This window comes from Rhizopus delemar, genomic scaffold (genome assembly GCF_000149305.1).
Source record: "Rhizopus delemar RA 99-880 supercont3.1 genomic scaffold, whole genome shotgun sequence".
Taxonomy (NCBI): Eukaryota; Fungi; Mucoromycota; class Mucoromycetes; order Mucorales; family Rhizopodaceae; genus Rhizopus; species Rhizopus delemar.
In genome coordinates this window covers 1,070,370-1,087,423 of record NW_027137827.1, presented here as the reverse complement: position 1 = coordinate 1,087,423, position 17,054 = coordinate 1,070,370, and the positions used below count along the sequence as shown (strand labels likewise).

General features: G+C 34.7%; 7 protein-coding genes across 7 annotated transcripts; 1 reads left to right on the top strand and 6 right to left on the bottom strand.

Moving 5' to 3' along the window:
• Positions 1-245: 245 nt before the first annotated feature.
• RO3G_00436 (uncharacterized protein) lies at positions 246-2,666 on the bottom strand (the record flags this gene model as incomplete). Its single annotated transcript, XM_067655027.1, has 4 exons — positions 246-1,857; positions 1,927-2,219; positions 2,274-2,412; positions 2,473-2,666. The coding sequence occupies 4 exons, from the start codon at positions 2,664-2,666 to the stop codon at positions 246-248; spliced, it is 2,238 nt and encodes a 745-aa protein (XP_067511128.1).
• An 884-nt stretch (positions 2,667-3,550) lies between these two features.
• Positions 3,551-4,229, bottom strand: RO3G_00435 (uncharacterized protein; the record flags this gene model as incomplete). Its single annotated transcript, XM_067655026.1, has 3 exons — positions 3,551-3,817; positions 3,882-4,012; positions 4,061-4,229. The coding sequence occupies 3 exons, from the start codon at positions 4,227-4,229 to the stop codon at positions 3,551-3,553; spliced, it is 567 nt and encodes a 188-aa protein (XP_067511127.1).
• A 319-nt stretch (positions 4,230-4,548) lies between these two features.
• RO3G_00434 (uncharacterized protein) lies at positions 4,549-6,104 on the bottom strand (the record flags this gene model as incomplete). Its single annotated transcript, XM_067655025.1, has 3 exons — positions 4,549-4,608; positions 4,686-6,003; positions 6,058-6,104. The coding sequence occupies 3 exons, from the start codon at positions 6,102-6,104 to the stop codon at positions 4,549-4,551; spliced, it is 1,425 nt and encodes a 474-aa protein (XP_067511126.1).
• A 4,694-nt stretch (positions 6,105-10,798) lies between these two features.
• Positions 10,799-11,877, top strand: RO3G_00433 (uncharacterized protein; the record flags this gene model as incomplete). The annotated part of the gene is made up of 5 exons (XM_067655024.1): positions 10,799-10,842; positions 10,891-11,078; positions 11,133-11,289; positions 11,341-11,632; positions 11,692-11,877. 5 exons carry the CDS (start codon positions 10,799-10,801, stop codon positions 11,875-11,877), a joined length of 867 nt encoding a protein of 288 aa, XP_067511125.1.
• A 306-nt stretch (positions 11,878-12,183) lies between these two features.
• Positions 12,184-12,892, bottom strand: RO3G_00432 (cytosolic Fe-S cluster assembly factor CFD1; the record flags this gene model as incomplete). The annotated part of the gene is made up of 3 exons (XM_067655023.1): positions 12,184-12,464; positions 12,514-12,623; positions 12,681-12,892. 3 exons carry the CDS (start codon positions 12,890-12,892, stop codon positions 12,184-12,186), a joined length of 603 nt encoding a protein of 200 aa, XP_067511124.1.
• Positions 12,893-15,141: 2,249 nt separating this feature from the next.
• RO3G_00431 (uncharacterized protein) lies at positions 15,142-15,960 on the bottom strand (the record flags this gene model as incomplete). Its single annotated transcript, XM_067655022.1, has 2 exons — positions 15,142-15,733; positions 15,956-15,960. The coding sequence occupies 2 exons, from the start codon at positions 15,958-15,960 to the stop codon at positions 15,142-15,144; spliced, it is 597 nt and encodes a 198-aa protein (XP_067511123.1).
• A 587-nt stretch (positions 15,961-16,547) lies between these two features.
• On the bottom strand, positions 16,548-17,015 carry RO3G_00430 (uncharacterized protein; the record flags this gene model as incomplete). The annotated part of the gene is made up of 1 exon (XM_067655021.1): positions 16,548-17,015. The coding sequence occupies one exon, from the start codon at positions 17,013-17,015 to the stop codon at positions 16,548-16,550; it is 468 nt and encodes a 155-aa protein (XP_067511122.1).
• Positions 17,016-17,054: the final 39 nt, after the last annotated feature.

The window sequence follows — 17,054 nt, the reverse complement described above, 5'->3', positions numbered from 1 at the left end:
CATAATTGTAAAGTAATAAACACCCTTTGATGTTCATGCTTTGATCTTCTTGGTGCTTTAATCTAGTTTTACAACTTAAAAGATTCTAAAAAAAAATCATTTTATCTAACAAAAAAATGGATATTTATTACATGGACTTTGCAGCAATAGATTGCTGACTTAAAAGATATTTAAGTGTATAGTTATTAGAGTCACATCTATTTAAAAAAACATGAGTACAGTAAATATATAAAAAGGTAGATAACTTACAATGTGGCAATATCATCTCTTACACGGTTCACGCCTTTATGTAAAGCTCTAAAGACAGGCTGGAACTGTCCGCGATGATCGCGAAGATATCTACCGTGATAAGTCATGATGTTCGTTACCCACATCAAGTGGAATTCAACATGAGGGCTTGTTTCCATATGAACACCAATAAATGTCAGCAATTTAAAGAGATACTTTTCAGGCATATTCTGGCAGACAAGACTAACAGAATCAGGAGGAATACCTTCGAATACAGTATGCAACAAAGGCTTTTCATTCAATCTAAATGCCATACAGATAGACTTTAAGTATTCTCTTTCCGCAAGTGCTTCTAATACAGTTTCAGGTGTAATATCAATTTCAAGATCAAAGGGATCGAACAAGATATCTTCATCCAAAGAGTAAATCAATAAACCATCTGTTGTAGCGGCTGCCCATGATCTGCCGGTGGGTGAAAAACGTACAGCTGTAGACTTAACCTCAGGTCTTGCCTTCCTGACAGAAAGATCGCCGGTTTTTGTGCCTGGTAAGGAATTATCCACACGCTCTTCAACATCAGATCCTTCATCATCCATCTCTTCAATGCTTCCAAACTCTGTCATATATTTTGAATTCAAATATTCTTGAGTACCATCAAGAGAAAGATTCTGAGAGATTTGGAACTTTTTGACCAAGAATGTACTTGCTACATCATAAATACAAATGTATTTGCTTGAACCTGATCCAATAATACTTGAACCGTCAGCAGTATAGCAGATAGAGTTAAAGCACTTTCCAGATGCAGCATTATCTGCTGTTGTACGGTCGTCCTTTTTACGTCCACCCATGATATCTTTACGGCCATCAATAGTAGCCAGTACATTACCTTCCTCAGCACCCCAAAATGTGATCTGTCCATCCAAAGTGGCAGCAGCAATCTCTTTTCCATCAGGCTTAAATGCTACAGCCAATACTTCTGTCTGATGCACAAGAGGCTCAATTGTTTTGCCACGTCCAAACACGTCCCACGTACGAGCAGAATGGTCCCAACTACCGCTGGCAAGGATCATACCAGTGGGAGAAAAGGCAAGAGTGCTGATAGGTCCCGTATGACCAGCCATGATATCAAGCAATTTACCTGTTTGAACACTCCAGACATAAATCTCGAATGTATCCAATGTACCAGCACAGACAATTTCACCAGAGGGGTCCACAGCAAGACAAGTAAACTGGACTGGATTAGGACTTGTAAATGTTCTAAAGTTACGATAACGGACCAAGTCAAATGCACGCACAGTGCCGTCCAAACTGGCAGAGAACAAAACCTGTCCTTGTTTGGCAAATTCGACTGCTTTCACACCGCTCTTGTGCTCGCTAAAGGTTACAAAACAGAAACCTGAATTTGTGTTCCACACTTTGATTTTACCATCGTCACCACCAGTGGCAAGTGATTGTCCATCAGAAGAATAAGAAACTGAATTGATATCATAATAATGCCCTTGCTGCTTCAAAACATAGGTTTCTGATTGCCATTCCCAAACCAGCAACTGGCCAAGCGCCTTGGAGCCAAATGCCAACCATTCTCCTGTCGCATTGATAGCTACTGTATCAATCTTGTGCTGAGAAATACTATATATAAAAATGGGATGAGTCAAGACCCTTATGAAAAAGGCTATTTTATAAAAGCGAAATGTTTACCTTAATGTATGAATAGCGGTAAAGTGAGGAACTTCATAAAGACCAAATAAACCATTAGAGAAACCGGCAACCACTAAATTGCTTGCAGAAAAAAATTCTGCTACATTCACCTTGACGCCGGGCATATTAAAGTAATTCTTTTTCAAAATTCTCCATTTGGCTTTATCTACACGAACGATTTCATTACCGTCTTCGTCTACTTCTACCATCTCTGTGTCTGAGTCTCCATGTAACTCTGCATAGGTTGTATTTTTCCATTGAAACAAAGCTCCATCTCGACTGATAGTATATATCTAGAAAGAATTTTTAGAAAACAAAATACAATGCTTTGTTTTTTATCCTCTTACATTTGTCATATCTGCAGAAAACCAAGCATTCACAATATAATCACGGTGTCCAGACAATGTTGATGGAACAAAATCTTCCAAGTCTTTTTCGATAGTATAAATACGTGAAGTCATATCTTTACAAGACGTAATGATAAATCTATAAAGATGGGTCATTGTTAGGGGAAAACACCTCATTTTCTCCAAAGCTCAATTTTACCTAGAATCAGGACTCCAATTGATATTGGTAATTGTATCGTGATGTCCAACAGCCGTTTTTATGCGTACAAAAGGTGCATATTCTCGAGTATGTCCAGGTGCTTTCCAGAACTCCACTGTCTTTTCTAAGGAGATGGCAAAGTATTTACCGTCTGGACTGAATTTGGCGCTTTTAGTTTTTCCTTTAAAATTCATATGGTGAAGAACAACTCGACGTGCAACGCTAATCAACAATGCTCGACCGTCTATTATATTAAAATGGTTAATGAATCTTTTTCGGGTATGTTTGTTTTTTCTTGCCTGTATCAATGGTAACTAAAAGGTTGCCCTTTGGTGAAAGAACTAAATGATCTATATTCTTGCGCATCTCGATCGGAAGTGTATATGAAGTATTGCTACATAATATTTTATTTGTTAGATACTGCCATATGAAATAAAAAAAACATTGTGCATCATTACTTGACAAGATCAAAAAATGAAACTCGATTGCCAACTACGCTAATAATTGAATTTCCATCGGGTGTAAATAAAACATTTCCGCCTGTATAAACAGTGCCTAAAAGATTGGAAAACTTGATAATATTTCTCAGTTAACTTGCTTTACTTTCATGTTTTCTTTTTTTTTTTTTTCTTACTTTATATGAAGATTTCATGATTTTATTATTTACAGCTTTTAGAAATGCACTTACAAAAAAAAAATTAGGACAACAAATTTGAAAGGTTACTCTGTGGCTTATCTTTTTTTTTTTGTTGGAAAAGCCTTGTCCAATTAAATTAGTCTACTGCACACTGGATGCATAATTTAGTAAACAACCGAGGCAGTTCAGGTCACCAAATGTAGAGATTACTAAACAAAACTAGATCAGAAAAGGCACAAAATCAGTTTATCATAACCCAGAAAAGCAATCTAATTCGAAACAAAATGAGGAGGACATGAATGAAAAAATCCCACAAGAAAACTCGTGTGTAAAAATTATAAATAATACTGCGAATTAGTTTTGTTACAACCCCTTATGAAATACATTATTATTAGCGTACATGTTTATTATTTTGTATCATTATTTTATACATGATTAATATTAAAAGTTTACAGTGGCAAAAAGAACGGCTCCTAAAAGCAAGGCTTTTGAGGTACTCAAAGTACGACCAGCTGAGTTAACACCAATGACTGAAGGTTTTGAACTCGATTGCACCGAAGTACTTGATCCAGATGCACTAGGAATAACAACAGATGAAGTAGGTGGTGCGCTAGAAATGGTGATAGGAATAGTGACATTTGTTTGAGATACATTATCAGTGAATATAACTTGATAAGAGCCAGCGGTTGTATTTATAGGAATTTGATACTGAAAAAAAAAAACATTATTTTCTGGCTTTTTTTATTCATTACCCGAATCGTTCTCAACTTACATTAAATTGGTGTTCATAAACAGTGGCACCATTTTGATCTTTTTGGAAACTGTAGCCTTGAGAAATATCAGCAGAAGCATCAATGACAACTGCACTACTTCCATTACTAAGTGAAATAGATAGCTGAAGATCTAATAAAGCAAATGAGCATTGCAATTTTGTTAAAATAATCATCTTACTATCTGAGGTAGCATTGCTTGCGACCGTATAAATACAAGGCAAAACACGACTAGCAACGTAAGGAGCATTGACTGTAGGTGAGGTGACATTGAACAAACCAATGGAAGATTGAACTTGAGCACTAACAGCTAATGTGAAAGTAGATAATAAAACGAAAAGCTTAACCATGATTTTTTATCGAAAAGAAAGCAAAAGAGAGAAAGAAGGAAAAAGAAAGAGATAGAGGTATAAAAAGGAGGATAGGTCGCACAGCAGTAGAAGGAGATCGAATGAGAAAGTTACACGAACAAAAGTAATACGACTTTGACACTGGCTAAATTTGGGCTTATAATAACAAGCTTTAGAAGTCAAATGGCTGATGTACTATATATTTTTTTTATTATTTTATATTGACAGAGCATGAAAGGGATATACAATAAAGGTTGTGTACAAAGATAATTAATAAATAGTGTTTGTTTTCGTAAATCAGTATGATTTGGGTGTGGGTCTAGTTGAAAGACGAGCGAATGAATCGAAGTAAAATGAAGTGGCCTGGTAATAGATTGAACTAAAGGCACGAGCAATAGGGCCACGGAAACCATAGATGCATCGAAGAGCAATCCACTGCTGCTGACGTTTGGGTACCTTGGCACGAACTGGAAATCCTGGATCATTACGCAAAGTAGGACCAATAGCCATGTAAATTTCAAAGGCGGCACGGATACTGTCTTGAACTTCATCTGGAAGACCTTCGATACCCTTCTGTGCCTTCTCAGAAATTTGATCGGCCAAGCTGAGGATACGAAGAGCAAAGGACTTTAGGGTACCTTCTCCTACTTGCATTGGGTTTCGAGCGACTTTCAAGAGGTGATAGATTGCCTGAGGGGGATTGGGCATGTATTGAAGAGGTACATAGCAGCGTCCCACAAAGCTGTCTGCAATAATGTCACGAGCGATATTGATCAACTGAAGACACTGTCCGGTGGCTCTTGCTCTAGACAAGACATCTTCTTTGCGGGCCAATTTGTCACGACCACCCCAGTTACCGCGGCCGGTTTTGTACATGATCACACAGGTACACAGTTCACCAAAAGTACCAGATATCAAAGCAGCATAACGCAACAGGTCATCCTGCTTTTTTATTGGTCTTCCACGAAGATCGAGTTCCCAGGCCTCAGTCAATTCAAACATAGCACGAGGACAAAGGTAGTGAGAGATACGAGCAAAGTTTCTAAAGATAGCAAGGACATCCTTGTTGGGTAAAAGGGAAGCATAGTGGTCCCAGTTGATGTGTGATGGTAAAGAAGGATCGGTTTCCTTGTTGATTTCCATCTGTTCCTGAGATTCAGCATTGTAAAATACATCACGGAGGAATTGACGGATGGTGACCAAGTTGTCTTCGCATTCCTTGGGAGTAGGAGCATCGTCTACCAAGTCATCGGCTGTACGGAAAAAGGCATACAAAAGACAGAGATCTTGTCGGAGGTTGGAAGGGAATAGGGCGGCCATCGTTTTCCATGAGCGAGAGGCAGGACCAAGAGCACGAATGGCAGTATTCAAGTCATCTATGGGACCTGAATGAAGATCAGTTTCAGAAGGCATGTTGGAAACAAGCTTGAACATGGCTATCCAGTAAGTAGCAGTAAAAGCATTTTGTAATTTAGCCTGCTTGCTTTTATCTAAAGTAACCAGATGAGGGTAGGTATTCAAGATAGCGTCCAGATGGTCCACGGCATTGCAAGCAACTACCAAGAGAAAAGAAAAGGCCAGCCAGTTTTGAAAGGTCAATGTGCTCAAGAAGAAACTCTTGGAGGAATAGCAAGCCAAATAACCAACAAGAGAGGAGATGAGCAGTGAAGATGAAATTGCCATCCATCTTCTGACGAGGTAAGGACCAGACAAGTACCAAAGAGCACCAGTGATAGCAAAAGAGAATGAGAAGATGTAATTAGAAGTAGATTGACTATAAAAGAATTTTTAGTTATTTGATCAAAGAATAAATTGTTTTACAAAGTACCTTAAAATAGCCGCTAAGACAAGGCACAAAGATATACCGTGACTCATTAGACCGGAGATGAATGTATTAGAGCTAGGTTTAACAAATGTGATTTGAAAGTGCCATCTTGTGAGTAACCCGCAGATTGAAATAGTGAAAATGGTAATAGAAGAAAGAACAAATGAATCTTTCATTATGCTAACATCGCTGTTGTGATATAATTGATTGATGAGGTCTGTCCATGTCAAAAAATCAAAAAATTTTAAATCGCTTGCAAGTGTTGCATTGATGTTGTATGATGTTGCTACTTGTGTGCCTTGATAATAAGCAAATGGTATAATACAGGAAATAAATCCAAGTGAAGTATATTTAAATTTGTCAAGGCTAGTGATAAAAGGACGATAAATAGAAAGGATGAGTAAGCAAGCAATGAATGAATTAAAAATTGTAGACATGTTATAAAACTAAGAAAATAATTGAAGAAAAAAATAAAATAATTTTTTTTTATCTTTTTTTTTTTTGGGAAAAGAAAAAAGAATGGTGCCTATTTATATAGCCTTCAAATAACAAGTTACAAAATGTATCTCCTTTGGAGTTCAATTCACCAAATGTCTTTTTCCCCCCAGTCTCTCCTATCTTTTGAAGATTACACAAAAAGAGTATTTTTGACTGTCGATTGGAACTTTAAGTTTTTGTTTTGATGAAGGCCGTGCAAGTGAGCAGGTTTATCTTTCTTTCTTTACTTTGCATTTACATGTCAATAAAAACTTGCGCATTTGCTTGTGTAAGTCTACAAATATAAAAAAAGCTTATGTCTTCTATTTAAAGTTCTTGTATTTAGAGTTTTGTGACCCATTCGTTCCAACCGTCAATTGTGTTACTCTGTCTCTTGTCATCTATCCCCTTTTAGTAATATTACCCCTAATATTTTTGTATAAATATGCACACGACAACGATTAACCCTTGGTCCCCCCCCCCTCCCCTTCCCTTGCAAAAAAAGATAGTTTTTAGACATCTCCAAATAAAGTTAAACACAAAAAAAAAACTGTATTACCTATGCAAATCGTCACTCAAACCTGTTTTCTGCTTCTCAATTGAATATTCTTGTAATATGCTTCTCATCATCATGTATCATCATTGTATCCTTTTATATGCCTGTAATAAAAGCTGTATTGTTTATTAAACAATAGAATCAAGTTACTCACTTTATTATCTTTTATCTACTTTTTTAATATAAAAAATAGCAAAAAAAAAAACTTCAAGATTCTCATTACACATCCTCTCCCTTCCTTTTTCTTTTTTCCCCTTTTTCGCGTTTTTCTTATTTATTCACTTTATTTTTGCCACTTTTCAATTACTGTCGCTTATCTCTTTATCCCTTCTGAACTTCCCCTATTACATAACTCAGACTCATTGATAATATCACGACCCACTCATCTTTCTTTTTTTTTTTTTTTTTTTTTTTTTACCTGCGCACTCTACATTGACAGGTACGCCAGTTTGTGTTCCTGAACTTTTTACCTGTGCTCAAAAAAAATTTTTGCCACCTGATAAGTTTGTCCGCTGAACAATTTTTACATCATTCATTGTATCATTAGTAAAAGAAGTAGTGCAACTAGGATATATCATTGGTACACTCTGTCAAATCCTATTCCATAAAAAAAAAAAAAGATACGTATGCGTTCGTATAAAACGTTGTTCTTCACTATCAATCGGGTGTCAAACTGCAGGAACCCCATTTAGGACTTTTTTTTTTTTCTTTAAAAAAAAAGTTGTCATTCATCCCCCTTTCTTATCCTTTTTGTAAGGAACCAAAGCTCCTATATGCTCTTCTAGGGATTCTTTTTATACCGGTTAAGCGGTTGTAAAATAGAACACGCGGAGTAATTGACTATGAAAATTATTGACATTGACAGGTTTCTGTAGGGAGTATTTCTTGCCACTATTTTCTTTTAAAAAAAAAAGATGCATTTTATTTTACTGGCTTTTTTTTATGTAGTAAAAGGGTACGTCATGCATAGAGATGATCCTTTATCTATGCAATACTATAAATAATGTAAAGTCCAGACGAAAATCTTTTTTTGGAACTTTAGTTTTTTATTGAAATGACTTTTTGCTTTGATGATAAGAATGAGCAGTAAAGCTATTTTAAGTCTTTTTTTAGAAAAAATAGAAAAAAAAAGGGGGATAGGCAAGATGCGTGTTACCGATTTATTGGGATAGAAGAAATTAGGTGCATAAATGAACATCTGTATGTGTGTGTACAATGATCTGAAGCAGGTTTATTTTGTCTATTTTATATAGATTTAATATACAAAAAGGTTTATTGACACTATTTCCCTAAATGAATCCGCTTCTTTTTATGTACATTGACTTCTTTTCAATAAACGAATAGTCATCTTTCTCTTTATGCATCCAAAGGTTTGTCATTGGAACTAAATTTCGAAGCTAAGCTTTTTTGTTCTCCGTAACCTATCAACATGGTCTCTTTTCGATCGTATATTGCATATATTGAATTGTTGTTAAAAGTACTCGATTTCCATAGTAGTACCCAAAGAAAGGTTTTATAAATAGTAAAACGTAGTTATTAATAATTTATAAACTAAAACAATTCATTTCAAATGTTCACTCAATTTATGATCAGAGCTCATTTACATTTAGTACCGCTTATCTCAGCTCACCTAAAGAACTTGTCTATTAAGCAAATTTAATTAAGAAATTAAATTCTACACTTCTTCTTGACATGATTTGCCATAAACTAAATTGTCTGTTTATAATGACTTTAGCGAATTCAAACTTAGCATCAGTAAATGCGAAACGGTTGTATAAATATACAATATAGCCCATAGTCTTTATCAAAAGTAAAGCCAAAGTTTTTCTTTTTCCATCTTCAATTGCGCTATTTACAACGGATTAAAATCGGAGAGTACAAGCGTTATTAAACATAATAAGCGAATCAATGAGCTCTTTTAATGATTACTTTCTTGGACAAATTAGAATTTTTCTTGAGGGAATTCAAATTTGTAATCTACGAATCTTTTAAAATATAAATATATCCCTAAAGACATACAAAAAAAAAGAATTAAACCTTAAAGATATTTTTTTTTATCTTTCTTTGAAAAGACAATGAATAAGCTCACCATAGTTGCAAGTGAGAAAGAAGGAAATGCTTTTGTCACACGAGTCGATTTGTAACACGACTTCGATCATAGACTGTCATGGTATTAGAATATTCCCGCTTTCTTGAATACACTTTCTATGAAACATAATACAGAAGCTAACAACTGAGAATTATAAATCTGTCATACGTTTGTCTTGCATCACCCTAATCTTATTCGAGTCCTCAATCACAAATGGAACGTGCTTCGGTTATGAGAAGAAAAAAAAAAGGAATTTAAGCCAAATAGGATACTGTATAAAAAAAGATAATCCGTAATAGTCTTAAAGAAGACGAAAAAAAAAAACCTGTATGCTCATACTCAGCCTCAATCTTATACAGCTTTCCTTTTGCAAGTGCTTTCCATTTGTTATTGTTTACTTGCACATCAAAAATATAGGATGGGAATATATATTTATCTCAATTAGGAAAAGACGTCAGTACAAATCCAAAAAGCGATACGCGTACACAAAGACACTTTGATACTTGTTTTGTGTACATCTGCACCTTCTCTCTGTGCGTGTGGGGGGCACTTTTACACAGAGATAAAACGTTAAATTCAACTTTTTTTCAAAGAGCGTGAGCGTCAAGTGATTTAAACAAAGCTGCTATGCTCAGCGAGCATCTCCTTCTTTTTCAGAAATACCAAAAACAAATAAAACAAGAAATTCGGATAATGCAGCATGCATAGTCATTTGCCTTCACCACAAGAGTCTCTTGGAAGGAAAAGAGCGGTATTCGATTACGTTTGCTTCTCTATTTCACGAGATAAAATGTAATACAAGAGAAAAAAAAGATGGAACGAATCTAAACAGAATTGTTTCATCGAGTCTAGAAATATACGTAATCTGTCGTAGTGTGTACTGAGTTACTGTCATAAAGCCCCTCCTAAGGTCCTGACTAGTGTATCTGCATGGGATAATGATAGGCCGGAGACATGGACGTTATGATCTCATTTTTCTTTTGCTTTGCTCTCTTTGATTACTAAAGTAACTGCTTATTTGTGACATTAGATGAACTCCTATTCACTTTATCAATACAATGTTCCATTTGTTTAAAGTGTTCCGCTCATCTAAAATACCCCCGCTTGACAAGTATCCAAAGCGATATAAACTAGTTGGTATATTGCTACCTTAATATCTAGTTGGATTGGCAGTCATAAAGTTTATTTCTTTAGTCCAAAGTGTTGTATTTTCAATATTTGATACAAAAAGGAATTTTTACGCTCTACAGTCTGTTCTCGATTTCGTCCTACTTTTACCTGAAACATTCGCAATTATAGAATATTCAAATCACACAAAGTGTTTTATTATTGCCTGATTTTATTACCCCAAATTCACCTTCCAGAATCATTGCTTGATTACAGAACCTATCGTTTACTCTCAGCCCATTCGATGAAATCGAGAGACTATTATATTTGATGAATCAAATCAAAAAGACAGGTCAGTTACACAAAATGATATTCAACTTCAGCTTCTGAACGAGCCAATCCAAGCCACTAGCCTTCTCCTTCCCACCTTTTTTTTTTTTCCCTTAAACATGACAGGAAAGACATCCCCTTTAGACATTTTACAAAATAAAAAAAGAATCAATGTTTGTGCACCAATGGTGCGTTACAGCAAATTGCCTTTCCGAGAATTAGTTCGCAAGTAAATACATTTAATGATTCCAAAATTCTTATTAATACGACAATGCAGATATAATACAGATATTGTTTATACTCCCATGATACTTGCAGATGTATTCAAATGTTCTGAATTTGCTCGTCATTCAGATTATTCAACCAACGACAATGATGATCCAGTTGTTGTTCAATTTGCAGCAAATAAGGCAGCCGATCTTGCAGATGCTGCTGAACTTGTAGCTCCTTTTGCTGGTGGCATTGGTAAAGAAGAAGAAGAAGAAATAGAAAAATGTTTTAATAATTGAAACTACACAGATATCAACTGTGGTTGTCCTCAAAAGTGGGCATATCAAGAGCGAATCGGTGCCTATTTGATGGAAGATCCAGAAAACGTTAGAGATATGATTCGAACTGTGAAAGGTCGAGTCAACATACCATGTAGTATTAAAATTAGAGTACATAAAGATTTGAAGTAAAGAGGAATAGAAGAGTGAATCGCGACTGTTATTGACCATTCTTGTAGAACAACATATGAATTTGTGAAAAGAGCAGAATCAGTGGGTGTAGATTTCTTGACAGTTCATGGTCGTACAAGGTTACAGAAATCAACAGAGCCTGTTAATTTTGAAGGAATCAAGCTCGTAAAAGAGTCTGTTAGTATGCCAGTGATTGCAAACGGTAGTATATTCTCGCTAAAGGACGCAGATGAAATGTATGAAAAGACAGGAGTTGATGGCGTCATGTCAGCAAGAGGTTTATTACAAAATCCGGCATTGTTTGCAGGCTATGAAAGTACACCATGGGAATGTATAGAGGTAATATTGATATGACAATTTCGTGTAAAGAAGACTAAATTACATGATTGGAAAAAAAGGAATATGTTCGTCTTGCACTTGAATATGGTACAAATTCATTCATTTTTCATCATCATTTAATGTACATGTTTGAAGACATTATGTGTAATGCAGAACGTAAAACATTCAATACACTATCAAGCATACCAGCCATTCTGGATCACTTGGAAGAAAATTGGGGTTTGGATGTCAGCAAACTTGTTTAAAATTGTAAATAATAAAGAGATAATAAATATTTTTTATTTTATTTTTGTTTCTATGCTGATGACACTTTTTCTGTTATTTTATTACACACTTGTTGGAATATTGGGAATAAACTAGATTGTTCAAATACGTGAACATAGGATCCTGAACCTTCAACATCTACCATGGTTGTAAATTTAGGATCAATTGGAACTCTGCCTAAAAAGTCTATATTTTGTTCCTTGGCCATTGATTCACCTCCACCGGACGAAAAGATGTTTGTACAATCCTATCATATTAATATCAATAAAAGCATATATTTTGGTTTCTTAGATTGATATTACTGCACAATGAGGACAAACATATCCACTCATATTTTCAACGACACCCAAGATGGGTAAATTTACTTTTCTACAAAACGAGATTTCTTTACGCACATCAGCAATAGCCACAGCTTGTGGTGTGGTGACAATGACAGCTCCATCAGGGTTACAGGACTTCAAGTACTCTACAACGCTGATATGTTCATCGGATGTTCCTGGTGGAGTATCAATCAACAAATAATCTAATTCTCCCCAATAGACATCTTGTAAAAACTGTTTGATCATGGCTTTTCAAGCTGTTAATATACTCTATCTCTTTTTGTGATAAATTCTTACCATTCTTCTTTGGCCCTCTCCAAACAACTGAATCATTCTTACTTTGCAAAAGAAAACCAATAGACATACATGATAATCGTTGATTTTCATCCGCATAAACTGGGATCCAACTACAACGCATACACATATTAGTTTCTCTTCTTGTTTTTTGTATTCAACTACTTTACCCTTGAGAAGCTTGATGTATCTTTTTACCATCCAAACCAAGCATACGAGGAATACTTGGACCCGTCAAGTCAATATCCAACACACCCACTTTTTTACCTTGGTGAACTAAACCGAGTGCTAATTGTGTTGTCACTGATGATTTTCCTACACCTCCTTTACCGGAAAGTACAAGAACAATGTGTTTGATTCCAGATAAGTTGATTTCAGACATGCTTATTAATAATTGCAGAGAAAAAAAAAAGTGACAATCAAAGATGAAGGACCTCTTATTCCAGATTGATCTCCGACAGCAAGTGATATTGGATATTTTAATTTATAAGCATTTTGTTAATGGACGACATTTGGATGTGATTAGTAATAAAGATATAAGCTCTATATCTAAGAAAATTACATGCATTTTTGATCCAAGTATTACAGTGTTACTGCCCATAAGACAAAGATTAAGTTAAATTGAGCTAATAAAATTAAAGGATAAAACGCTTCTAATCTTTTTTTTTTTTTTTTTTAAAAAAAAAAGTTTTTGTAAAAGTCATGATCACACCTTTAGTAGAAGCATTGGTTAAAATAGAGCTAGGTTAATATTAGTACTTGTACTCTTGGCTATTTTTTAAAGTAAAATAAAATAACCTTGTACTGATGAAAAAAAAAAAAAAAAACTGTTTACTTTAAAGCAGAATGATTTCTTCATTTTTTTTAAAGAGCTATAGTATAAGGAATATGATATAGAGTAGGTTACTTGGACGTTTGTGGTGGACGCCATTGGTGAGTTTTCTCAACATGTCTTATTATAGGATTGATCAGATTATATCAAATCAACTCCAGCTACTATAAAGTAATGATTAAGAGAATTAGTAGCGGGATGTCTATCTTCTTTCTGAGGTACTGTGTGTTTCTGGGTGTTATAGAAAATATGGTTTATTGATACAGCCATACTGGACTTGGATTCTCCTCTATTCACTACGAGGCGCTTATTGTTTGGAGAAAACAAACATGTAAAGGGATTTACTCTTTTTTATTAAATGTTTGCATAAACAGTACTTGTGTGTGTGTAATGAAGCACAAAAGCCCAATATGACATTTAAATAAATTAAATTTATGAAAAGACATAATTTCCTACTTTTGTTAATGTCTCGCCTATTCATTGATATTGTTTGATAACAACAGCTCTATACACGAAGTTTGACATGGTTTCGCCTCTATGCAGAAACAAGTTAGGGACTTATTCAGCGATGCAAGCATTTCACTGCAGTTTTCAATCTAGTATTAGATTCAGTTCTTTATTTCATTTATTATTATGTTTATGTTTTCTGTAAGTGATTGATTTCTTTCTCTCAAAAATCACTTGATAATCCTAACAATCATACTAGTCACAACTGTAAGTACAATTCTATTCATACCAATAAATACCTTTTCTTCGAAAACACGATAGACACTGATGCCTTTGAAGTTATAATTATTCAAAACTTCTTTCTCATTAGATTAATAAGAACGGGTGCTATACCTGATGATAATAACAGCTCTTTATAACCGGTATAAGCACAAAATACATTATTTTCAAGCATAAATGGAGTACTGATTTGCTGTTTTTATATATTAATTGCATTATAAAATTTATAAAAATGCGACGTTACTTTCTGGAAATAGTGTACTTTACTGCATTATGCACACATATATTATTTCCCAAAAAAGAAAAAACGCACTCCTTTTTCAGGGGAGATATTATAGTCATGGGGAACAAAATTGAAATAAAAAAAAGTGAAGACTGTTCTCTCGCTGATGGCCCACTGGTTCGCCTTTGATTGCCAACAGTAGTAGCACACGCAAGTGAACCATCAACTGTAGTGAAACAATCTAATACGCCCTTCCTATCTTTTTTTTCTATGCATCTTATTTGAAAAACATCCATTTACTGTCAAAGTTAGCATTTTTTCAATGTCTAATGCTCTCATTAGGTCACACCATGGCATCTGGCGTTCATGGATCATTTCTGTTGCGTCTAAAGAAATAAAGATTATTATTCACTAATCAATGTCTATTATCCCATTCTTATTTCGCTGAAGATAGAACTGATACAGTGTAACAAACAATATCGCTTAATCAATTTTTGTAATATGAAATGTCAAACAGGGACTCTATGTAAACAATTATCAAACTAGATAGAATGAAATGTCCTGGTCTGTCTTTCTATAGAAATGAGAAAGACTTGATGGATGTACTGCGAATAATGAAGAGGAAAAATGTGAATTGATATCTCGTGAAAAATAAGTTCTGAGTTGGCAAAAAACGAATTCATTGATTTGGAATCGCGAAAAAAAAACAACAGCACTGTGCCTCCGAATGGTAAAAGGTTCGGAATATAAAACTGTAAAATGCATTTTATTATATTTGTAAAATCTGATTTTGGATGTAAAAAAGATTTATTAAAAAAGTAGAGTTAAAAATTATATTTCACAATAATATTTACATGGGATGAAAGGGTTTTGAAAAATGTAGGATTCCAAGAGGAACATTGTCATCGTCATCGTCATCATCGCTGATGAGCTGTTGTGTTTCTATTGAATTGATGTCTTGCTTAAATGTATATACAATGTGTGAAGACGCAAAGGGTTCTCTTCTAGTCTTTGATAAAATATGCTTTCTTGATCTTTTTGGTAAATAAATTGAGCCTGGTATATCGGGGTTAAAAGGTATCCTCTTTGTAGAAGGTACATAGCCCATTTCATGTTGATAGATCAATCTTTCAATTTTCTCCCAAAATTTTCGAATATGCAACACATCTCCTAGACTAAATGTCTTTTTATTTGCGTTTGGTCGAAGTTTATGACAAGTCACTTGGTACAAAAGATCCCTTTGAGAATGCGGAATCGCATCCAAGCTTTTGTTGTGGGCTGGATGGATCGTTTTCCGTTTTGTCTTTTTGTCCTTCTTTGCGGATAACCAAAATTTAGCCCATGTAGAAAATTGTGAAATAAATTTAGTGGCAATAGGATAGCTCGATTTTCTATTGGAAAATTGAATCATATCCTGCTGCTGACTTGTTAAAGTCATTGAACTAAAAAAACAGAAAAGAAAAAAGAAAAAAAGAATAAAAAACCCTATAAACTTCTTATATTGCTGAATGTTAAAAAGTTATTTCTGGAAAACACCTTTTCAATCACGTTTTTCATTAATGCTTTGTCCATCTTTATTGTTATTGTTTATCCCCAACTACTTTATACACAAACACTTTGTAACTCTTGGCTTTCGTCTTCATTACTTTTTCTTTTTCTTTTACTTCATTTTTGCTTTATTTATTCTGTTTTTATTTTCTAATGAAATAAAGGTTCATTCCTATTTGATGTCGTACAAACATAATCTATTCAATCGGTCAATTGCAAATAAAAGCCACACTTGACACAAAAAAACACCCAAAAACGTCTCAATCTCCGGGAATTTGCAAAGAAATCAAAGTTACTGTTCATTTTTATAGTTGCAATGATTCGCAAACAAATAAATAAACACGTAGGATACTTTTCGAAAGAAGTTTCCTTTTTTTTCGTATTGGCGGTTTTAATTTACAATTAGATGATGTACTTGGAGAAAATGATATCGCACTTTTGGAGGTTGGTTTAATAAAACATTTAAAAACTACTTGCTCAAGCTTGATATCATTTGGCCTTTCGTGGCTAATACAGTCTTTAGAAAAGGTTATCTAATTTAAAAAGCAAAGTATCCGAATACTTTATCTTAATTGCTTTCTCTTAATAGCACACTTGTATTGATTAAAGTGGCCAGAAAAAAAAAAATCAAACGCCACTTTGTGGCCGATTACATAAACATACAGTCTCATTCTTCAAAAAAAAGAAGGTTTATTGAAAAGTCCCTCTTTAAGCACTTTCACCCTTTTGGAAGACATAAGTTAAGTGACATTTACCACAGTACTGACGGTCCTTGTGCTTGGCCATAAAGACACCAGCACCACAGGTAGCGTTAGGACATTCGCGACGAAGACGAGTAATCTTGCCAGATTCATCAACCTTGTAGTACTTCAAAATGGCCATCTTAACCTTCTTGCGCTTATGCTTGATCTTCTTGGGTGTAGTGTAGGTCTTCTTCTTTCTCTTCTTACCACCACCCAACAACTCGGCGTTCAAGTGCAAGGTGTTGTTATTAGCAATGCCGTAAAGAGCAAGTTCGCCTTCAATGAGAGGCTTACCAGCATAGGACAAACATTGAGAATTGACGGGAAGACCCTCACGCTCTTCAATCAAAGACTTGACGACAGCAATGGAGGTGTTGGAAGAAACATCCAAGGTAATAGTATTACCTTCAAGAGACTTTACGAAAACTTGCATTGGTTCAGATAACTCGATTATTTTCAACAACTAGTTATA